Source organism: Caenorhabditis remanei, chromosome IV, assembly GCF_010183535.1.
Source record: "Caenorhabditis remanei strain PX506 chromosome IV, whole genome shotgun sequence".
Lineage (NCBI taxonomy): Eukaryota > Metazoa > Nematoda > Chromadorea > Rhabditida > Rhabditidae > Caenorhabditis > Caenorhabditis remanei.
In genome coordinates this window covers 1847428-1872396 of record NC_071331.1, presented here as the reverse complement: position 1 = coordinate 1872396, position 24969 = coordinate 1847428, and the positions used below count along the sequence as shown (strand labels likewise).

At 35.5% G+C, this 24969-nt stretch overlaps 1 protein-coding gene across 1 annotated transcript; it reads left to right on the top strand.

Annotated features, from left to right (window-relative positions):
- Window positions 1-16037: 16037 nt before the first annotated feature.
- GCK72_012236 (uncharacterized protein) lies at window positions 16038-17033 on the top strand (the record flags this gene model as incomplete). Its single annotated transcript, XM_053728947.1, has 3 exons — window positions 16038-16108; window positions 16590-16722; window positions 16899-17033. The coding sequence occupies 3 exons, from the start codon at window positions 16038-16040 to the stop codon at window positions 17031-17033; spliced, it is 339 nt and encodes a 112-aa protein (XP_053583719.1).
- Between the last annotated feature and the right edge of the window lie 7936 nt (window positions 17034-24969).

The window sequence follows — 24969 nt, the reverse complement described above, 5'->3', positions numbered from 1 at the left end:
GCAATTATCACCCCATAGACCCGCTATGTATGAAAACTATCACCAGAAAAACAGGCGAACTCACCTTGATGGCCTTTAGGTCTTGGTCAAATCTGAAACTACTGAAAGACGGTTCTTAACTTACCTGCTGGCGCTCATAAGACGCTATATCTTGTGATGAAATTCGGCCATAAGACGTGCTCTGGTCAGGTTTCGATCCTGGAGCTCTTGTCATGTTTCAATCTCATGGTAGAATTATCACCACAAAACCGGTGATTCAGATGTCGGTAATTTACCCATATGGCTCGCCTTCGACGCGTTTTTTAGCTCTGTGAGTGACTTCGCTCTGGTTAGTTTTTGAACCCCTGAGAACCTGATGGTGCCTTAAAGCTGGTTGTCAGTGGCTAGTCTTTCAGCACCTCATGGCAAAATTACCTTCACCCGATGTTAGGCTGAATGTCGTCAATTTGCCATATGACCCTATAGGTCAGGCCTGCTGGCACGCCTTCGGCACATTTTTGGCTTCTTTTTGCTCTCCCTCTGACCTCGGGTCTGGCTAACCTTTGATATGGGTGCCTATGGATGGCCACCTTGCATCTCATGGCGAAATTCATAGCTTAGTGAAGGCTAGATACCGTGAACTTTACCATGTGACCCTACAGGTCCAATCATCTGGCGCACCTTCAGCGTATTTTTCGGCTCTGTTTTGCTCTCACTCTGGCCAGGCCTCAGGCTAGCCTTCGGTCTCAAGCCAAGCGCGAATGCCGTCATTCACAAAATCTCATGGTAAATTTCACGACATCATGGTAAATTTCACCTACCATACTACTCATTCAATATTGGCAAAAAAAAACGACGGTGTCAATTCAAAAACTCACTGTAACGGAGGATAGAACGCAAAAATTGTGATCGAAATTGTGATTGAGAAGCACCCACATTTATAACAGCCCCGAGTGGGCGACCGCGTTCTCGGCCGTGTAGCTCAGCCGGTTGCGGTTTTGTACCCATGCGCGTTCAGTCATGTGTTCGGGTCCCACAGAGCAATCTATTTATGTACAGGAATAAATTGATAGCAGTCCCACGGAAAAGCTATTACTAATCACAAAAAAAGATTCTGCACCAGATCAAAAACGAAAATTCCGGATAGGTTCATCGGAAAACAGTGAATTATGTATTTGAGAGTAGTTGAACATTTTTGTTTCTGAAAATTAATTTAAGTTACGCTAGCATCCAATTCTTAATTGACGGTCATTGTAATTATTTTGTGCAACATACCTATCATTGCTTCAGGACCTAACCCTCAAAACTCAATAAATTTTTTTGGCTTTTCATTGTATCATAAAAGATAAATAATTGGGATAAAAATTAACAGAATTGCATAATCATCCTGTTTCAACGATTAGATGTTAGCGTGTCAGTTGAAAAAGTATAGTTTGGTCCTCATGAGGTAAAATAGAGTTCCTAGTCATTAGTTAGTCATTTTTCGTCACGCGATTAATGACGTAAAATGATAATCAAAATATCAAAATTTAAAAAACACAGTGTAATTTGACTATCGGAAATGAAAAAACAACTATCGAAACGACGTAAATGATTAATTCCGATAAAAAACAATTATTAAAACGACGTAAATGACTGAGAAAATGAATTTTCATTTTAAAATTTTTCTGACATTCTTCCTTTTTTCTGCTCTGAATACTCACGTTTCGGCTATTTACGTTTGTACTATTTCGACTATTTTTTAAAAGTTTTGACGAAACAGCTGAATCGACTATCGTTTTCGTCATTTCTAAAATGATTATGACTATATCGATAATCATTTCCTTTCGACTAGTTGACGTGAATAGTATAAATGACTATCAGTTTAAACTGACCAGTCGGTTCACGTCGCCTAACGGCGACTAAACCTCCTTTTCCACACCACCCTTCTAGGTGTTACAGCGCCTACGGCGCTTCCCAACCATCCGATTCTCTTCTTCTATACCCATTTGACTTCGACCATTTGACCTGATACCCAGACGATCTCGAAACCGTCGTACAGCGTCCGAGGTGGAGGTGGAATCACCGGGAACAGAAAAAGCAGCACCATTACTATTTAGTGAACTGTCGGCGGGAACGATAGTAGTTATAGAGAGTGACGCCATGACGGGAAAAAGAAAATGATAGTTATCAGCTATTTGAAAGAACGCGTTTCACGTGGTTCCATGTCGGGACTTCACGCAACTTCCGCTAGTCTCTATATTTTACACGAAAAAAATAAGCAGAGCAAAAACAGTGGTAAGAAGAATGTAAATGCTATTAGCACCGCACGCTTTTTACATTCTCGCTCTACCGAAACCCAAAAAAATGTGCGAAATTGAGAGACTCAGAAAAAAAAACATTTTTCAAGGGCGTTTCGGTGGAGCGCAGTTGCAGGAACTATGCCGAGCTAATAGCCAAAACGATTATTGATACTTTTTTTAAATAAGTACATATGTATCCAAAATGAACCCATCTCCCTTCCTGTGTCCAGAAAATTGTCGTTTCTTTTGTGATATCGATCAATCTGGAAACAAACGACACGGTTGGAATTCTCTATTTTTCTGAATCAGATGATAACTGCACATCTTTCTCATAGTCCCTTTTTAGAGAGCGGTCCGTATTTCTTTGTGACGTAGTTCTCACTGGAAACAGGCAGCACGTTCGGAAACCTCTATATTTTCCCCAATCTATCAACGAAAAAAATCAAAACACTTTTCTCGTCACCCGGGATCGAACTTAAAATTAACTGCAGTCAACGTTGCTTAACTTGCCAGATCGGACGCGGCGACACGGCAACCCTCACAGGTAGTTGGCCAGCGACGAAATACGGACCATATATGTGCCCGCGCGCGGACTCAAAAAGAAGTAGCTAAGGACGAAATGTGTGCGTCATATACGGTCCGTTTCGAGTCCGCGCGCCGAAAAAGTCGCTTCTCTCCCTCCCACCGCCAGCCCCCTCCCTACTTTTGTTTCCCGGCTGAGATCGTCATTTAACAAGGAAGATTAGAGATAAAATTACTATTTTATTTAAAGAAAGATAAAAAGTAACATTAAAAATAATGAAAATAGGAAGAAAACATAGAAAATTATACATAGAAATCACATGTTTGTCGGGCAGTCGTGTCCTTGAAATCTATCGAAATCCACTGAAGTAGAAGCATTTATCAGTCGATGATTTCAGTTTTTCCCTTTGTGTTTCTGAAAAAAATCAACTAATTGATGAATAAAATAAAATTATTCAGTTAACTTACTTTCGAAAATGGGTTCCTCCCTCCGGACGAAGCGTGCTTGAGAAGTAGTTCTGCCCAATTTTATCGAATTTCCTCACTGAAAAAATTTATTTTGAATAAGGAATGCTGAATACTATTACAAACCTTCAAGGAAATCGATAAATTGATTCCATTTCAGCTATCGCCGGTGTTTATCTTTTTGGGATCATCGGATAGACTGAAAGCACAATAATTTTTCGATCATTTACATTAAAATGCGAGAATTTTTCACGGAAAAAATTAATTAAGAGAAATTTCAATAGAAAAAACATTTTAAAAAAAGCGAAACTTTCGAAAAATAGGGAAAGAAACGAAAAAGCTTCGTAAATGATAAAAAATTTATCATTATCCGAGAGAAGTCCGAGAGCTTCGGAAGAGCTGCTGCATACGGCGGCCGCGGCCAGTGTGTCCATATACGGTCCGCGCGCGGACAATTGCTGCCCACTTCCACCTCTTTTCCCAAAGTCCACACTGCGTCCATATAGAGTCCGCAGCGGACCAGATTTCCGCCGCGGACTCTATGCGGACGGAAAATGGGACTGAATCCGCATGCGGACCACACGCCAACTACCTGTGCTAGCCATGCGGCCACGAAAAGTGCAAGCCAAAGAAAGGAAAGAAATAACGACGCTTAGGCCGACAGTTTCACGTCACTTTTTCCGTTTTTCATTCCCCTATGCTTTATCAGTGTTTTTGGCTCAGAAGGCGTCATTTTGAGAATTTTGAAAAAAGAAAAAGACGGGCATCATGCGGGGGAAATTTCTGATTTTTTGGTCCAACTTTGAAGAAAATCGGTCCAGTAGGAAGGGCTGTAGGATCGGCGACACACACACAAACATACAGAATCTGGTGTTTGTTAATAGTAAAGACCAGTCGGTTGACGCAGCCTCCGGCTGCTCAACCTCCTTCTCTACACCACCCTTCTCTGTTTTACAGCGCTTACGGCGCTTGATAGGAATTCATTCAATGATTTTTTCTATTCCGATGGAATATGTCTTTTAGAATGAGTGGTTTTTCTTTTTACAAATCTGAACTTTCCTATGTTTTCCTTATTTAAAAATAATCTTGCCAAAGAACTGAAGCATAATAACTCTTGTTTTTCTTATACTCTTTCTTTTTTCCCTACTGATCGGCGGCGATGCCCCTTCCTCTTCAAGGTAAATAAGTATGGGAAATTAAGACGATGTTCTAACAGATCCTCATCCTTGAATTTATTACTTTTTTGAAGGCAATCAAGCTGCGACAAAGTTCCTTATTCAAAAATAACCATCACTACGTGAGTAGAATTCTTTTATTCATTACACGCATGGTAGGATTAGAGTGTTATTTTTAAGTTTTTTACTGATCGGCGGCGATGCCGACTCCCTCCCTCAAAATCTTTCAAGGTTTCAAGCTTAAAATCTTACACACGGAAATCTTTTAGTCCGGTTTGATCGAAAAAGTCCTTCTTCCTTCTTTTTTTGATTGTTGGGCGGCGATGTAGCCTCTCTTCTCTAAGCTACTTCAGAACTACATAGTTTATACATTTCTCGGTTTGAAAGTTAAACACACCGTTATTCAGTCTTTTTTCATTTTAATCGTTCTCGTTTGGATCAGAAACCGTTTCACAAAACTGAAGATTAGAAATCTGGAGACTTCCATGTCACATCTACAAAAAATTCACTTAAATTTTTATTAGAAAGTTTTTTACTGATCGGCGGCGATGTCGCCTCCCTCCCCCAAAAAGCAGTATGGCAGACTTAGACCATGCTTTAACAAACCCGCATCCTAGAATTAATTTCTTTTTTAGTGTTTAACCGAGCTACGACGAAGTTCCTTATTCACAAATCACCATCTCTTCCTGAGTAGTGTTCTTCCATTTATTTAGTTTCCTAGTAGGCTTCGCTAACAAAAAAAAACATATTTCCCCGGTTTCCCTCTCTCCCATTATGTATGTGAGATGGGTTCAAAATTCACATCGAACTTTCGAGTCCTCCTCCGAAAAACAATTTCAAATCGATGGCATATCCGCCGACCCTATAATAAAGGTTAATTTTGCAACATCTCCAACGATAACAAAATTATTGACCAATTTTTCATCATAGTCACTTCTATTCATTCCATTTGAATCCAAAAGTTCCTCAATAAATTACTTTCCTATGGCCAAAAAGGAAAAAAAAACAATTACCACGGGGAGGAACGAACTCATAACCCCATGCTTAAGAGTCGTTTGCGTAGACCGCTACACCAAATATGCGCGGCCGGGCGCTCTCGAGAATGCAGTAAAGAAACACCAAGTCAGTAGTGTTAGGCTGATATTTTGGGATTTCTACCACCCTGTCGGGACACACCTTTTCTCACCGCATTTAACGCTAAAAATGTCATCGTCTCCAGAAGACGTCAAAATTAACTTTTTTGAAAAAAGAAAAGTTCGGGCATCAACTAAGCCTAATTTCCAATCTATCTATCTAGGTTTCATAGAAATCGGCCCACTACGGAAGGAGTTATGATCGGCGACAAACAAACAGACAAACGGAATCTGTTGAATATTATTAGTAAAGATTTCGTCATCTTTACTAATAATATTCAACAGATTCCGTTTGTCCGTTTATGTGTTGCACGTCGTAACTCCCTCCGTACTGGACCGATTTTAATGAAACCTAGATAGATAGATAGGAAATTGCGCTTAGATGATGCCCGAACTTTTCATTTTTCTAAAATATCAAATTTGACGTCTTCTGGAGACGATACCGATTTCAACAGTAAAAAGCGTTGAGAAAAGGTGTGTCCCGACAGGGTGGTAGAAAGTTCAAAAAATCAATGTCATACTACTGGCTCGGTTGTTTCTTGACTGCATTCTCGAAAGCGCCTCGGCCGCGCGTGTTTGGTGTAGCGGTCTACGCAAATGACTCTCACGCGTGGGGTGGTGAGTTCGTTCTCTCCCTGTCAGAAAAGTTTTTTTTGCTTTTTTGTTATGGGAAAGCAATTTATTGAGGAGCTATTTGATTTAAATGGAGGGAATAGCAGTGATTTTGATGAAAAATTTCTCAATATTTCTGTTATCGTCGGAGATGTTGTCAAATTGACAGTGATGACACCCGCAGACCGGTACCTGCGCACCCGATCTTGCATTTGTGAGAAAATCGTATGTAAATTTGGTCAAGAGGCCGCGAAATTCCTGTTGGCAATAGCCCAAAAGAATACCATAATCCTAAGTCTACAAAAAAGGGAATAAATGAAAGAATGCTATTCAAGTAGTGATGGGGGTTTGTGAATAAGCAAATTTGTCGTTGCTCGGCTACCTAAAAACGAAATCTAGGATGAGGGGTTGCACAGGTCCTTACGCACCCAAATGACCCAAGGCATTGCTGACGCAATAGCAGTGCAAGTTCTTACTGTAGGCTTAAAGGCGCATAGCAAAAAAGTTTTCCTACAGTATACAAAAATTACTAAATCAGCCGTTTTCCACCGAATTCAGTGAAGTTTAGGTGTTTTATAGCAATAAAATTTTGAAATTTCCCCTAAACTTATTTTCAATCTCCAAAAAATTGGTTTTTTTCACTGAAAACATTTTCAAAACATTTTTATCGCGTTATGCGCACAGTAGACTTCTGACGCGTTTCCTGTCGCGCTGACGCCTTAAAAGTAAATTTTGGAGTGATAGGGTGCAGTGGGTTGTTCAAAGTCTGCCCTATTCCGAGGAGGAGGCGGCATCGCCGCCGATCAGTCAAAAACTTTAGGTGGGATACTTCGAATCCATTTTTTGAAGATGTGAATAGAAAAGTCTTCAAGTTCTTGAACTTCAGTAAAAACATATGGTCTTAGTCTGCCATATCCCAAGAAGGGAGGCGGCATCGCCGCCGATCAGAAAAAAAAACTCATATCTGTATTTATGATCACTCGCCTTTTGGGGAGGGAAGAAAGAAGAGTTATCAAGTTCACGTTCAGAGTTGAGCGGAATGCGATTTTTGAAATGGCGGAAGGCGGAAAGCGGAGTGAAAATTTGTAAAGCGGAAAGCGGAAGACGGAAGGCGGAAGTAAAAAAATTGGCGGAAAGCGGAAAGCGGAAGACGGAAGAAAAATTTTTCGGCGGAAGGCGGAAGGCGAAAAGCGGAATTAAAAAATTGGCAAAAAGTGGCCTTATTTTGTTGTAAAAAGCTTTTAAAAATGGTTAAATCTGTATTAAATTTCCGTTTTTGGTAAAAATTGTTCGTTTTGCTGCAAAAAAACTTTGAAAATATCAGTAAATTTGAGTAGGCGATCAAATTTTTCAAGCTGATATATTCTAGGCGGAAGGCGGAACAAATTCTTAAAACGGCGGAGGCGGAAGGGGGAAAGCGGAAATAGGCAAAAATTTAGCGGAAAGCGGAAGGATGAAAGAAAAAAGTGGCGGAAAGCGGAAGGCGGAATTCCGCTCAACTCTGTTCACGTTCTTTTGTAAGATTGCTTCAAAATAAGAAAAACATAGGAAGAAAGTTCAAATTCGTAAATTCGAAAACATCCTATTCTAAGTTCCATATTCTATCCGAATATAAAAAAGTCATTGAGAAACTTTGTAGAATTTGAGTCTGAAAAGGAAAGATTTTACAATTGTGCTTTATCGGAATGAACTGCTCAGCTAAGAAGCGCCGCAGGCGCTGTGAAACTGAGAAGGGTGGTGTAGGGAAGGAGGTTTAGTCGCCGTTAGGCGACGTTAACCGACTGGTTTATTTACACTGACTAGGAACGTTAAGGTAAAAATGTCATTTGTTTCTTGGGTTGACTAACCTGTTGTCTTCATTGGATATCCTCAAACGGAATTTGAAAACTGGCCAAAGTAAGAATACGTTTATGTAATCAATATCTTAATGTTGTGAAACCGATTAGTGCACATACATAAAGTTATGTCTCTCATAATCTGCATTTCAACATTAATACAAATTTATTGTAAGAAGCCTGGTTGTAATTTTACGACAGTTTTTCATACTTACCGCTTTTCTTCATTTTTACCAATTACCGTTTCGAACGAACCTGTTACGTTTCATTGATTAACTGAAACCGTTTTTCCCATTACATATAAGGTGAAATAGATCGGTAACTATAGGATCGTATCGAGAAACAAAGAGTTTTTGAATGCCAAAATTTACTTTTTCATATTATTTTTATAATACGAAATGTTAATCTTGAAAATTGATGAAAATCCGTGCTGGTGATTTCTGTTAGTTGTAAAGTTTGGAACAGATTTCTAACGCATGGTGGGTAGATTTTCAAATGTTTAATATTTTCCGTATGTTACCATTCGAATTGACAGTAGTCAGAACTGGATTTCAGCTCTCTTCTACTGGCAGACATCATTTTTGAAAAAGTATTTTGCAGAGTGCCGATTTACCAAAATGAGTCTTCAATATCTAAGATACATATTGATTCAAATAGAATGATTTTTTATTTTTTAGGATGAATGATATTTTTTTCTTGTTTCAGAATTATGTCTAGAGTTGCTATGTATTTCTAGTTTTACTCCGTCCTTACATCCTTTCATTTCATCCCCGAAACTTACAGAAAACATATTAATTTTTTATCAATTCAAGGTTACAGTCAACAAAAAGAACGTTGAAATACGTTGGTGGTGTTTAATTTTTGATAATTCTAGTATACAGATTTTACTGTGACACTTTGGTTTCTTATGGATTCTGTATAATCACTTTTTTTGATATCATTATGCATGACTGTGACTGTTTTTAAATTTCGACTGGCTTGCAGAAAGATAGTTTTATCTTCTTGTTCTGCGTGTCATTCAAATATGAGGTGATTCAACACCTTTTGGTAATTTTCGAATAAGTTTTTAAACATAAAAAACAATTGAACCCAACGGAATCAAAAAATGCTATGAAACAGCTATTGAAAAAACACTCCAGAAACGGAATAAATCGGCTGGGATTTCAGTATTTTTGGTTTGTTTTTGAAAACCCATTAAAAATCAGAAGCGATCATTGTAGTTGCAATTAAAAAAGACTGCGTTCCTTGTAAATAAAACATTATCAACAAAAAAAGTGGTCATTATTAGTACTCACTGCAACAGAATTATACTCGACTGATTTAACTGGAAATTTGAAATCAAAGCCGGCATTCGGCATTGTAGAAAACTTGTAAGCTCGACATTTCAAAAATAACAAGTTTTATTTCAAAGGGAGGTTTCTGAATCCACATATTTGTAGATGTTTATCGGAAATACGTTTCAAAGTACATAGATATAGAAAAAATGACATATTATTGATTCCCCTTAGAATACAATGCAAGCAGAATTATACTGTGGCAATTTATTATAGAAAATTATTAACTTTGAGGCTATGTCGTAATGTCAATAGTTGTGAAAAACAGACAATTCCTAGAAAATCTCTTATTCGAATAAAATGACAGGTATTTAATACAAGAATCTGAGTTTATTGAAACAGTTAAATGTTTGCTATGAACTTGATAACGTGAAGCCCAAGAATTTTTCAGGATGCATCAACTGTCTGAAATCTTTGAAGTCATACATAAATCGTGGTAGAGCCATTAAATGCTATATTGTTTATTTTACAAAAAAACCAGCTAATCAGTTAGTTGAACCTGTCCAACTCGGTTGTTACTCCAAGTTTACAACAGTGTATTTCTGAACATATATCTGAGAGTCTGTCGAATAACAATAATTTTTTGCTACTACATAGCCAGACTAAATAGAATGTGATCATCCGATTACTTGAAATTTTCATTTTATTTCTCTGTTTCTCTATTGCCTTAAGTTATTTTCTTTGATCAATAAGCCTGATAAGTCGTTGTGTTCGGATCGATTCATTTCTACGATTTTCTATGAGAAGAAAGATATGCATAAAAGTCATTTTGAATCACGTCTTATCGTTTCGGAATGTGAAAACATAACAAAAAAAGAAAACATCCCAAAAATCCTGTAGAACTGTTCTCATGTAAGCAAAACAGTAGTTGTTTTCTTTTGGTTACATATTATTTTTGTTCTACCCTGCTTTGAAACACAAGAATAAAAAAGTTTCAATTATCATTTACTATGTGAAACATATAAATTTTTAAATCATTGTTGCACTTATTGTCGAAATAAAAAAAGTGATACCCGGTGTTTGCGGACTCAATGCTAATTTTTAATAATTTTGCATTGAGTCCGCAAACACCCGGGTATCACTTTTTTTATTTCGACAATATCAATACTTGAAAATGAAAATAGTTGCATTTCCAGTTGAAATAATTACTGTAACTGAAATTCATATTTATGAATGGGACTTTTTTTTTTTTTTTTTTTTAGATTTGATCGTTGAATTATCCGAAGTTGGGATATATATTATTAACGAAGTAATTGTTGAACTCAATGTTCATTCTAAATTCAATGCAAATGGAACATAAAAAATACTATTCAAAATTTTAGAAATTTAGGAATATATTAGTTCAGTCAGTTGTCCACTTTTACTGTTCTACATTACTTTTAATTTAATTTTAAAAAACACTCACATGTGGATAGATTATATATCAAATTCCGATAGAAAGTGAAAAAAGTAAATTGATTTTCTGAAACCGAAGCAAAATGTTGTTTTTTATTATTTCGATGAAATTTAAGATTTCCGGACGAATCTTTATTTTTTTTCCTTTTCACCGTGTTGTAACCAGACAAATTTGAGAAGTGTAAGTTTTCAAACAGAAAAATTTATACCTGATGTACGGGTTTTTTCAATTTTTATTACGTTTTGAAGGCTTCACTACCGAAAATTCGAAATAGTGTAGTCATGAGCAGAACTTTATAACTCTAACAGAAGAAGGTCACAACTTTCCATTGAAACATTAATTCGATGGAAATGCAAGAAAAAAGCTTTTCAATGGTCATAACTCGGTCCACTTAAGCATTTTGCTGATCTTCTCGCGGTTTCGGAATTCTCAGGGCTGAAGGTCCATATGGTCAGATTTTCTTGTTGCGTTGGCAAAAAAAGTTATTACAAAACGTTAAATTAATGAGGTGAGCAGCATACTTAGCACACGTTTTGAATAAAATTTTCAGAAATGTGGATCGGAAAACAGGGAATTTATTAAATTCTTATAAATGATTTATTCTGTTTCAAAATGTTGATAAGTCTTACTGTGGCATTATTTTTGAATTGGTTTTCAAGATTCATTTAGACTCCAATCATTAGAATATCATCGAAAACCATCTCAGTTTTAACTTTCCACGTTTCAGAAACTACAGGTAAGCAGTTTAGACTCAAAAATATTACTTTGAAATGAGAGAACGAGGATTTCTGCCTACCAAATCTCCTAATGAGATATTTTGATAATTTTCTACTAAATTTTCACTGTTTTTGAAACTAAATAAGCACATAATGTTTAGAAACTAAATATTTCCTTAAAAGAATCATCGAGGTATTATAACATTCACAAAATAAATATAGCTTTTGCAACAAAACAAATTTCAGTTTCTCTTTTGGGTCATCTGATTTCCTTCTGTGAGCAATTTGATTGTGCTTTCATATTACCCATACGCCGGTGGCTGACCGCTCGCTCAAATTTCGGACCGGTTACAAGGCGTGGGTCTCGTTTGCTACTATCATAAACTTTTCATGCTTAAAGTACGGTAGAGAGCAGCCGTAAATTGAAATGTGAATCATAAAACAGTGAATCAGTTATTTGCACATTAATGGTTTTTTTTTTGTTTCAAAATGTTGATTTTACTTGCTGAGTCAATTTTTATTTTAGTTTTCTTGTAATTTCCTTAAATTTAAATCCATGAAGCATCATTTGAATTTTCAGTTCTATAAATTTAAAATCGATCTGACAATCATCAGCCTGTTCGTCTAAAACAAGCAAGTCAATGAAGTCACAGTATTCGATGAATCCGATTTTTTGTAATTACCGTTTCAGCAAATACAGATACACGGGTCAGATGACTAAAAATTACTCTGTGTTTCTTAAATCCCGCAATCTTCAAAACAAAACAAATCGGATTTTCGATACAACAAAGATCTATTCTTCAAGATGTTCACTTCAACACTTACTGTTTCACTAACAAGACAACAGGAACAATTTAATTGATAGCTGTTATGATTGATAAATAACGAAAAAATCCATGAAAAGCTATTTTTGAAAGCAGTTCAAGCTCAAATCCCTCACATCATCAAAATGTTTACCCCATTCTCCCCATTTCCCGCATATCCCTCCCATTTCCTGAATTGATACATCCGCCAATTGAGATCTAATCTCTATTCATAAAAAGGGGGAGGAGAGTTATAACAATGGAAGACACCCCCAATTCTTCAGTCACTTCCGACCATCTGTTGTTCTAAGAAGAGCAGAGGAACAGATTGTTGCATATTTCTTGTTTATGGGATCAGTTAGTATTGGATTCACTAACATGGGAATGACCCGGGGTGTCCCCCCTGAAATCTTCCCATATTTTGTATATTAGTAGTGTCTGACGTAACTAAGAAAAATCCAAAATTATAGCTGCGCTCTCGGAGGTTTCGTAGAGTTACACAATTTTTTTGAAATTTTTCAAAAATTTCGATGTCTCCACTTTGAGAACTCGTAACTTTTTGAGTTTTTGAGCTACCGTGATGGTTTTAGGCTCATTCGATAGGTAATAACGCCGACTTCAAAAACGTCTCTTTGCGCACTTACCGAAAAAATTAGCCTGCTGAGCTACAGTTGAAAATGTGAAAAAATTGTTAGTGTGAGGTAACGATAAATGCCAAATTTCGACAATCGGGGAACTGGGGACTACCACCAGCGTACTTCTTACTCCGAGTTATGTCTGTATACGTGTTCAAATATAGGTCGAGCCTTTGAGTTACAGGAGTTATTTCAGTTTTTCTGAAAAATTTCAACTTTTTCACGTATCCCTATACGTTCAAATTTCATCAAAAAATAAGAACAATGGCGAAGTAACGAAAAAGAGGCTATAACAGAAAATTTTGCATTAACTAGCCATGTCTGTTGTTTTTTGGTGCTGTAACTTCAATATAAACATGGTTCAATTTTGGACCACAGAACGTATAGGGGTACGTGGAAAAGATGAAAATTTTCAGAAAAACTGAAATAACTCCCGTAACTCAAAGGCTCGACCTATATTTAAAGACATATACAGACATAACTCGGAGTAAGAAGTACGCTGGTGGTAGTCCCCAGTTCCCCGATTGTCGAAATTTGGCATTTATCGTTACCTCACACTGACGTTTTTTTCACATTTTCAACTGTAGCTCAGCAGGCAAAGTTTTTCGATAAGTGCTCAAAAAGAAGTTTTTGAAGTCGGTGTCATTACCTATCGAATGAGCCTAAAACCATTACAGTAGCTCAAAAACTCACAAAGTTACGAGTTCTCAAAGTGGATACATCGAAATTTTTGAAAATTTTCAAAAAAGTTGTGTAACTCTACGAAACCTCCGAGAGCGCAGCTATAATTTTGGATTTTTCTTAGTTACGCCAGACACTATTTATATACAAAATATGGGAAGATTTCAGGGGGGACACCCCGGGTCATTCCCATGTAAGTAAGAAAAATTTTGCGCTGTTTCAGCATTATTAAAAATCTACTAATGAAAACGAAGATTCTGATCTGACCTTTTTTTCGCATTTTGATTTAGATTTGGAGCTGTGCTCTATTCTAATCGTGTCTCAGCAACTATCTCTCCGATTTATTATTCATCTGAATAAAAATGAGTATATTATTCAGGTCAGGAGCATGTATTTATTCAAAATTACTTATTCCGTGTATGTTAATTTTTATCTGAATACAAGTCTGGGGCCCAAGAACATTTGTCCCCCAAGAACAAAAAAAATTTTTGGGAAAATTTTTTTTCAGTTTTTTTTACAAAATCACATTTTTCAGTAGGAAATAGTGAAGTTAGGTAACAAGTGTTAATACAAAAAATTATTAGTAAAACACGGTCTATTCATTTCTGCAAAAAAAATTTTTAAAAATTAAATTTTGAAAAAATCGATTACAAACTTTGCCACTTTTCGACCGTCCGGACAAGATGATATGAGTTAAGCTTTTTTTTTAAATGAAGGTCACAAAACGTACTTTGTTTTAAAAAAATATACTCACAGTTATTTCAAAAATGGCACTTTTTTTTTCTCTAAACCCAAAAAATGTCGAAAAAGTGAAGTTTTTTCGTTATAACTTGGCCAATTTTGTTTCATATTGTCTGAAACTTTGTGAAAAGTTTATTTTATGCGTCTATATTATGTGGTAAAAATTTCAGCTTCCTACGACAAAATTGAAAAAATTTCATTTTTGCACCTTTGAGCACCTACCGTACTACAGTAACCCGGAGCTGTGACCCAATATTATGCATATGGGTTACCCAAGCCCCATAGTACATGTTTATATAAAAATCTGGCCCTAGGGCACACGTTGCTCGAGTCTTACAGAGAACGCGTTATATACTGATTACTAATTCCGGCATAATGCAACAATTCATAATTTTGAAGATTTCTGTTTCACTGTTATGTTTTAGTGTAAGTCTTTTCATTATTGAAGTTTTATTTGTTAGAGATTTCTTCTTTTGTCATTTTTAGTATTCTTTTCCGCTTACCTTGAATATTCAAATGAACTATGATGAGGTATGAGAAGTAGCTGAAGCATAAATGTACATACTTATTCGAATATCTTCATCTCGATTCAGGAGATGCATTTGATTAGTAACTCAGATTTCTTGTTTCACTAATTTGAAAACAAAGCGTAAAGTTATCGGAGTTCCCAATGGTTTTCAAAATTTTGAGTGAAAAAGAAAACTCGTCTTAGAAACAGTATGAGTGTTTTAACCAGACTTGTCAAAAATCGGGCCGGCCCGGGCCGGGCCAAAATTTTTCCTGATTTCAAAAAATGGGAACCCGTTTTTACCAAATTTTATTTGAAATTTTTCGAAAAAATAGAGTAAAAATGCTTAAATTATCATACATATTCACATTTTTCATAAAATTTTCAAAAAAAAATCAAAAACTCAACATGTTTCAAAAGAGCTTGGCCGGGCCGGGCCGGGCCGGGCCGAGATTTTTCCTGAGTTTGGCTCGGCCCGGCCCGTGACAAGTCTGGTTTTAACCACATGTACTTTTATGCTGTTCCAGGACCTTGTGAAATTTTTCAGATTCTGTACTTGACTGCTAATCAAGCTTTTTCTTAGAAAAAAAGTCGGAGAATCGGATATCCGAAGATTTCTCCGACTTTTTTCCAGAGAATCGGAGCATTTCGGAGAATTTGAAAATGGTCATGAAAATGTTTCTAAAACGTGTTTTTTGTTGCCGTTTTCATCGTCAACTCTTCAAAATTCTACGAAATTCTCCGACTTTTTTTCGGAGAAATTATCCGAATAAAAAATTGCGAAAAGATTTTTTTGGTTCCTCGATACGTGGAAATCAGCATAAATCCGTGTTTCAGGAAATCCGTGTTTCAGGATATCAAGAATCTCATACCAAAGTTCCAATATTACGTTTTCAATTAGCACCCATTAATTTCCTCTAGTTGTTACTTTATGTAGTCTCATTTAAAAATACGAAAACATTTTCTTCCATACCCATTCCCACCCCGGAACCGAGAGCACTTGTCACTTCGTATTATCAAATCTGCCATTCTCATTTTTCACTATTGACACCCCCCCCTTTTTCTTTTGTTTTCCTCCTCTTATTCACTTTACCCCTCTCCTCACCCAAGAGATCTCCCTAGGGACCTCTGGAGGAGGATACTGTAGCAAATGAATATGTGAATGGGCGGAGTTTTGTTTCAGAGAAAAATAAAGGGAGAAGAAGAAAAAGAAGCTGAAAATGGAGAACATGAGCAGTAAGATGTCGTTCACGGAGCCTGAAGTGAGACTTTCGATCAATTTGAGGGAAAGGTTAGTGTTGTAATCGTTTAAATTGACAGAAAAATGCTCATTTTTTGAAAAATAAGTCATACAGCGTCTATCAATCAAAAAAAAACTTTAATTCTTATAAGATAAAATTGAAACACACTTGTTTCGGAAAACTTCTCAAAATCTACACTTTCATTATTTTCCCATAAATGCTTAAAACTATTTCCATACTATTCCATTGATTCTGGTATTTTTTAAATGTGCTGATTCATTCATTTCAACCACTCTGTTTATTTTCTGACCCTATGGAATCATTATCGATTTATGTTTCACAATCTTGTGATAATGAGCTTTCTGAAAAATATTCACTTAACAAATCCGTGTTCCCTTGCAAACATGATATCTAGTAGGCTCAACGGTTTATGACTCCCAAAAAATACTCGGGGAAGCAAATTAAAATTTTTGGAGGGGTCTGAATAACTTATACGATTCACTACATACTATTCATCGTATTTATTTTCAGATGCCGAATGCATGATTTGAACGAGGCTCTCGACGATCTTCGTGGGGTAATTCCCTATGCTCATGGTGGTTCTGTAAGGAAATTGAGCAAGATTGCAACATTGCTACTGGCTAAAAATCATATTATCATGCAGGTATGACAGGGTGGAGTGGTACTTAGTAGTGTAGAAATTTAATGAGGTTAGAAATAGAGAAAGTGAAACTGCAAGTTATTTTTTCCGTTTCACATAGAAATTTTCAAAAGTTTGAATTGTTTCATTTGCTGCGATTTTGACAAAACTTTCCTGATTTTATTGGTTTCTGTTTCCAGGCCAAAGCAATAGAAGAATTGAGTGAATTAGTTTCCGAATTGAAGAAGAAGACGTCATTTGAAAGTTCCGATTCGGATAAGGAACCATCGAAGAAGTCCTCATTATCATCGGATAAATCCAATTCTGATTACTGATAATTCCTCATTCCTGCAAGTTAATGCAATGCAATAAATTGAAAAACTCACATATTAGCACGACAAACGTATTACAACCGCGCTCTACCGAAACTGAAGAAAATTGCGTGCGAAATTGAGAAACTCAAAGAAAAATATTCGTTCAAGAAAAAATTACTTCTTCTGTGAATTCTGAAAACAACAGAGTGAGAATATGAAAATGTTTTGTGATCTTTGAGTGGTCTTTTTTTTCTAGTTTAAAATTACCTATGACTGTCAATCTCAATCTCATTTTTTTTCGGTTTTAAAACATTCCGTAATAAAAGTATATTTCTGAAACAAATAGTAACTATTTGAGGCCTTATATTTGGTGCACAATGAGCATCCTGGCCTAGAATATATGCTTTTGTTCCATCAATTGATATATCCGATTTACTGTTAAAAAATGTAAGAATCACTTTACTGTCGACGGATTAGTTAAATATATTGACGTAGGTATTCGATTACTTGATGAACCGGTAATTTTTCAGGTGGCACAGTCTCCCAAACCAAGAAAAACAACTGCAAGCGAAAGTTCTCAGTGGAGCGCAAAGGCCGCGCGCTACAGTAGTCAGAAATAATTTTTTAATAATTTTTCAACTGAAAATTTTGATTTTATTTAAATTACGAACATTAAAGGAAATAAAAAATGAAAATTGTCCATTACAAAAAACGAGAAAGGCAAAAGCAACATTTTGGAAAAAAGAAAGCTATTTTTTGAGCAAAAATAAAGGCGCTGATACAGATCGAAGTTTTGGCCTGAGAAATCAGTTTTTTCATTATTTCTCGAAACTTATTCGGCAAAAAAGTGACCCATCCTTCAGAAATGAAGACCTATTTATTGCGGATTTTTTGAGCTATAATTGAGATAGAAACGTCAAGAAATAGAGAGCTGGATACAGTTTGAAGTCGAGAAGTCGGCAAACAATTTTCAGTGGAAAATCGTGTTTTTTAGCAAAATTATCAAATGCAACACTAAAAAGACATGATATCATGGTTTTTAGAAGAATAATTGTTTTTTCTTGATATATTCATCACATTAACCTTTATTGAAGTGACTTTTCCACCTTTAGCTTTACGCTAAAAATTTCAAAAATTCACTTTTAGACCTGCAAATTTCTCAAATTTTTCGTTTCGGGAGGGGAGATCAAAAATTGCCTTGTAGTTCTTACTCGGACTTTGGGAGACTGTGGGTGGTCAAATTGTTCATTATATAAAATTTTTTGATCGACGAATTAAATCATGTGCCATCAAAGTCGAGAGCTGATGTTGGTCATATGAGAATGATGAAACTGTAAATGTGAAATAATTTATTTCGTCTAATATGCTTCAATGACTAGCTTATGTGGTGTGTAAACTTCAGTTATAATTGGTCTATATGGATAGTCAGATAATTAAGATATGATCTCAATTAATAAAAATGTGTGAGAAATAGGAAAACCGATCGTTTTCTATAGTTTTCAGATTGATACTGATTGTGATTTCAAATTGACTATCAACTTTCAGCAAAAATACAATAGAATCAAGAGAAATGATATTGAAAAAAGCAGAAAGAATATTGCTTAAGTAGAGGTTGTATTGTTTTTGAAAACTCGAAAACTCTGTTTTGCTTTTTCAAAAATCAACGACAGTAAATTTGCGTTTTGAATAGCTTGTGGGCATGAACTTTTTTTTAAATGTTTATTTTCAAAATACCGAGTCTTCACATTTTATTTGCAAAAATCGATCGTTGAAGTGATTGTCCTCTTCTACCAATCACTGAAATTGGCATTAGGATTCTTACAGACACTTTCGGTCTCGTTCCTTCCAGCAAAATTCAATTGTGATAATACTTTATTTTTACTTAATGGAACAGTTACTCTGTTTCACTATTGTTACAGTTAAGATTCCGTCCGGTCTTGCCAGTTAGAAATTCGTTCAAGTTCTGAATTGAGACACCAAAATTTTTCAATCTTACTGTTCGAAGTGTTCAACCTTTTTTAATTGGATGTCAATAATATGTTGCGTGCACAAATTTATTCACCTTTTGATACACGCGTATCATTAGCAGCTTGACACTTTAGCAGGGTGACGGGATTAATTAAAATAATTATCATCACTTACTTAACGTTGTTATAAAACTGTGTGTTTTCCAAACTACATATGTTTGTGTTGTATGTCAATATCAAACTTATTTTCGAGCAAAAAACATTTCAATGAAGACGAATAAATAGAGTAAGGTACTGTTTCTATACTCAAATAACCGGATGTCTATCTTCAATATGGACCGTACAATGTCACTTTCACCTACGACTATTCAGGCACATCATATCAAACTCTTCAGATCAGACTTTTTAGCAACGTGTGAAAACCGGGGATTTATAATATATGCCTTCATAAATTTTTGACGTTTTCAGACCAGTCGCTGATTGGGTTCCGTATGATAATTAACCTTTTCTTCTGCTTGTACTGAATTTTCAAGGGATATATTATTTTACTGATTTCATTTTTTTTAAAATATATTCTTTAAAAAATAATGAATAGAAATACAATTTCTACAGTATTGAATATAGTTTGGAATGCGCTTTTATAAATAATTAGAAACACAAACAGTTACCGCTTTTTTTTTAAGATTTGAAGTGTCACGACTCTTTTCTTGTCACAACAATCACTTTGTTTCTTGAATGAGTAAAATCTGAAAGTTTCTGCATTCTTCGCAGAAGAGAGTTTCAGTTTCAAAATTTTGTTATGATTTAGTTTAATTTGAACAAACGTTGTATTTGTAGATTCTAATCCAAGTAGATCCATGTAGATTCAATAATCCATGTAGATTCTAATCCTAATACTATACTTTGGTTAAAAATTTACTATACTTTGGTCAAAAAACATGTTGAAGCTCTCTCAAAATATCAGTAAGCCGGCACTGTAATAGGTAGTTGCCGAAAAGTTGTATTTTCTTTTTTCTATTTCTATTTTTCCGGTTTCAACATTGTTCCGTTTACCAAAATATGAAAAAATCAGAGCAACTTTTCTCTCTGCTCATGGTCTTAAGCTGATGTAATTAGAGATTATTTTATTTATATGAAAATATAAGATTATATATAAAGTGAAATATGCCGCTCGCTGCTGGGTGGTATCAAGAAGCAAAGAGTTATTGAATGATGAAATTTACTTTTTCATCATTTTCATAACACGGAGCCTTATTCATAAAAATGGATGTTTTCCTGAAATCTATTATCTGTAAAATTCAGAAAAAGTTTTTCGAAGGTTTCCTACTTTCCGTATGTTACCAGTCGAATTGGTAGTAGTCACACCTGGATTCATCTCTCTTCTACTGGCAAAAATTAATTATCGAAAAAATATTTTGAGTAGTGGCGATTTACCAAAATGAGCCCTCTATATCGGGTATACAAATTGGTTCAAAAAGAGTGATTTAATTATTCGGAAGGAGATTTCTCGTCTGTTTCAGAATTATGATTAGAGTTGCTGTGGAATTTTATTTTAGTTTTATGTAGCTCAAATATTGGTTTTACTGTTTTTTTTTGCATGGTATTCCGAATTTCGGATAAGATATTTTCACTACCATGCAACTCTGGTCCATGATGACTCTTCATCCTCGAAATATACCAGAAACATTAAATGTTTTATTGCGTGCCGGGAAAGTACAGTCAACAAAGACCACGTTGAAATATGTTTGTGATGCTTAGTTTTTGATATTTCTTGTAAAAAGATGATGATTTTTTCGTTTTTTTATAAAACCTTTTTTTATAAAACTGTCTCAATTTGGTTTCTAATGGATTCTGTATAATCTCTTTATTCCTCTTATCATGTACAGTTTTACCAGGAATTTCGACTGACTTGTAGAAGGATAGTTTGATCTTCATGTTATGGGTGTATTCCAAATATGAGGTTATTCCTGACACAAAAAAAACACTGAAACCTGAGACATTGAAAAATAATACGGAAAAAAATTCGGAAGGATTCCAAGATCGATTGGTTAGATTTTGGAAGCCCATTGAATATCATAGGTGTGAAGACACCAAAACGCCTTTAAAATTAAAAAAATGTGACATTTTTAGAAAAATAAATAAATAGCTGAAGTGAGCAGTTCCATGTAATGTAAGTACGGAAGTTGTAATTAAAATAAACTGTGATCCTGGAGATTCAATATTATCAAAAATGAAGTGGTCATTATTAGTACTCACTGCAACAGAATTATACTTGACTGATTTACTTGAAAATTTAAAATCAAATCCGGTATTTCGGTAATTTCTGCTTCGTAGAAAACTTGTAAGCAAAAAATATAATTCAAAACTTCAGAAAGACTACAATTTTTTCAAAGTGAATTTCTTAAAAAGATGCTGTTGACAGTGCCTGTAGGTCCAGTCGAAGACCAGGACACAGTCATAACCCAGGGAGACCCCCTGTATGCGCCGTATGAGCCCCGGTTCCGCAGAACCTTCGGATAAGCTATGCAAAACAGTACACAGTTTCTCAATGACCCGTTTATTAGGATAAAGAGTTGGGACAAGAGAAGGGCGAAAATCCATCGACAGGAATTGAGGAGCAAAATGTGTAGGAGTAAAACCCCGCTCCCTTGTGGAATGCGAGGAAACCTTTCGGTTCTCCTTCCTGTCAGGTAAAACCTTTTACGTAAAGTTTCGTAGAGTTTTGTAGAGTTTTGATAATGTACAATTTTTGAATTACTTTCAATGTTTCTAAGCTGCGATATTTGTAGATGCTATTCGGATACGTATTAAAAAATTAAAGATAAAACGACATTTTTAATTTAACTAGAATATAGTGCAAGTAGATTGATGCAATGGCATTTTTAATTGAAAATTATTAACTTTGAGGGTATGGCAATTCCAAACAGATAATCTCAAGAAAATTTTCTTATTTGATCCCTGACAAGGGAACTCCTTTCAGAAACTGTTTGAGAATTTGCTGAAAATTGGTTCATAGGTAGTTTCGACCATTCTGAATACGATGACAACAAAAGCTAGTGCCCCTTCCTGCTCCGGAGCTCAAAAAACGAGCTCGAAACTTGCTCCGCCCGATTTCGCACTCTTGTCACTCCCTTCCCGGCAGTATTTTTCTGTGGTTTCGGTGGCCAAGTGGTAGTGGGCGGCGCGGCAGTTGGAGAGTCAGGGGTTCGACTCTCTCCCCCGATAATGTTTTTTTGTTTTTTGTATTTCTCGATTTTGGAAGACGGGGGGTCAAAACTGTGTCTCTGAAATAGGTTTCTTGAGCTTTTCCAGTTCTTACAGACCTTTTACAACATTTTGAGAAAAAAAAATTTTTTCAAGAAAAGTAACTTTTCTGTGTCCACTTCGATGGTGAGATGGCAGTCAGAATTTTTCTTTGAAAAACTGATTCGAAATAGCATGGAATCTATGAAATACGTTATACCGATATAGAGAAATGTTTTTTTGAAAATTGAGTCCGTAGACATCGGTTGATACTCTGCTTGAAGCAACTAGGACACAGAAAAGTTACTTTTCTTGAAAAAAAATTTTTTCTCAAAATGTTGTAGAAGGTCTGTAAGGACTGGAAAAGCTCAAGAAACCTATTTCAGACACACAGTTTTGACCCCCCGCCTTCCAAAATCGAGAAATACAAAAAACAAAAAAACATTATCGGGGGAGAGAGTCGAACCCCGGACTCTCCAACTGCCGCGCCGCCCACTACCACTTGGCCACCGAAACCACAGAAAAATACTGCCCGGAAGGGAGTGACAAGAGTGCGAAATCGGGCGGAGCAAGTTTCGAGCTCGTTTTATGAGCTCCGGAGCAGGAAGGGGCACTAGCTTTTGTTGTCATCGTATTCAGAATGGTCGAAACTACCTATGAACCAATTTTCAGCAAATTCTCAAACAGTTTCTGAAAGGAGTTCCCTTGTGAGCGAATTAAATGACGGGTATTGACTACAAAAATATGAGTTTATTGAAACAGTTGTTACGAACATGATAAAGGGAGGCTCAAATATTTTCTGAATCCATAAATTGTCTGAAACTTTCGAAGTCTCACATAAAAAAGTGTTGAGCCATTTAATGACTGTTAATTTAAAAAAAACTAACAAACCAGTTAGTTAAAACTGTAAAACTCGGTTGTCACCCCAAATTTACAATGACGTACTTCTGCATATTCAATGATAGTTTCTCGAAAAACAATAATGTTCTGTTACTAATTTCTCGTTTCTTTCAGTGAAATAAACTTAACTTATATTTTGTGAAATTATGTAAAAAGAGTAGAAATCATCAAATATTAAGTGCTTAATGTTGAAACAGGTGAAAACAATTATTGTAATAGCTTAGAAACAGAGAAAAAACTGAAAATGACTATTGCAGCGGCAAATGTGACAGACATTCAGGAAATGTCGATAAAATTTAGAAGAGGTATTTGAGATAGTGAAAAGATTGGAGCCACAAAGACATTTATTTGAAAAATAATTTTCCTGCTTGCGAAACGGAATAGCCAGACTAAATTAGAGTGTAATCATCCCATTACTTGAAATTTTCATCAAATTTCTCTGTTTCTCGATTATCTTTTATTATTATCTATGATCAATAAGTCCGATAACATTTTCATTTAACGCAAACCGAGGTTTTGACATTGCCCAATAAAAGAGCGTGTAGCAAACTAAAACTATTTGAAACAGACATTTTGAAGAAGCACTGTGTTCGGATCAATTCATTTTTCCCGATTTTCTATGAGAAGAAATATATTTTAAAAAATCTTAATGAATCCCGTCTTATCGTTTTAGAATGTGAAAAATTACGACAACATCACTAAAATCTTGTAAAACTGTTCTCATGTAAGCAAAACAGTAGTTGTTTTATTTTGGTTTGAAATTATTATTGTTTCATCCTGCTCTAATGACTAATTCCAGATTTCTGGCAGTAGTTTGCGGTGCAACTAGACAACAACAGTCACTTAACAATGAGGTACAATGAGATATATTTTTTATTTATTATGATTATCTAAACTTGAAAATGAGAAAATGAAAACCATTGTATTTCCAGTTGAAATAATTACTGTAACTGGAATTCATGTTTACTTTAGTTAAGATTTGATCGTTAAATTTTCGTCGTGTGTTGTCACGCATATTAATTCAATTTTGTTTTTGTTTTATCCGTATCATTTTGCGCATCCTTGGCGCATCCTTACCGTACCCAATTATTTTACCCAAACCCCCATGATATTATACTTTTTGAAATCGGGAAGAACTGGAGATTACGAATATGCTCATTTCAAAACATGAATATTCCAAATGTTCAATATGTATTTCATAAAAAAAGGCAAATTCAAAGTATTTTCAAATGACGTTTTTTTCCGAGACAAAGAAACTATTTTTGGCACATTCTTCTTTGTTAAGCCATGTGTCGGTTAGATGAAAGGGTAACCTTGGTTGCCGAAATTTCTCCTTGCCTCTCGAGAATTTTCGCGTCATTTTTGCTTCTTTCAAATGTGAAGCCTTTTTCGTGATATAATTTTTCTCCTTTTTCAACACTTTTCAAGTTTTCATTTTATATTTTTCAAAAACTGTCTTTTTATAGGATGATAGTGTTCAAAAAGCTCGGAGGAAAGATCAAGACCTTGTAATTGCCGGAACCAGAAGCCATGAAACCGTTGGATAATATGATTGGAATCTGGACGTGAAGGTAAAATTTTGTTTTATCCATCTACTTTTAAGAATTACGTATAAAAATAAATAGAAACAAAGATAAAGAGAAAAAAATAGAGGAATTTCGAATGAAATACAGAAAAATATTGGAAAGCTATTCCTTCCTCATTCGGTCTATTTCTGTAATGGCACTAGCCGAGTGCTCCCACTTATCTACATTGAATCTGGTAATAATGGACAGATTCAAGTCCCTGATTCGAGATAAGGCAGTGTAAACACTGTGTTTACCCGAAGACCCCGTCAGTGACGACGA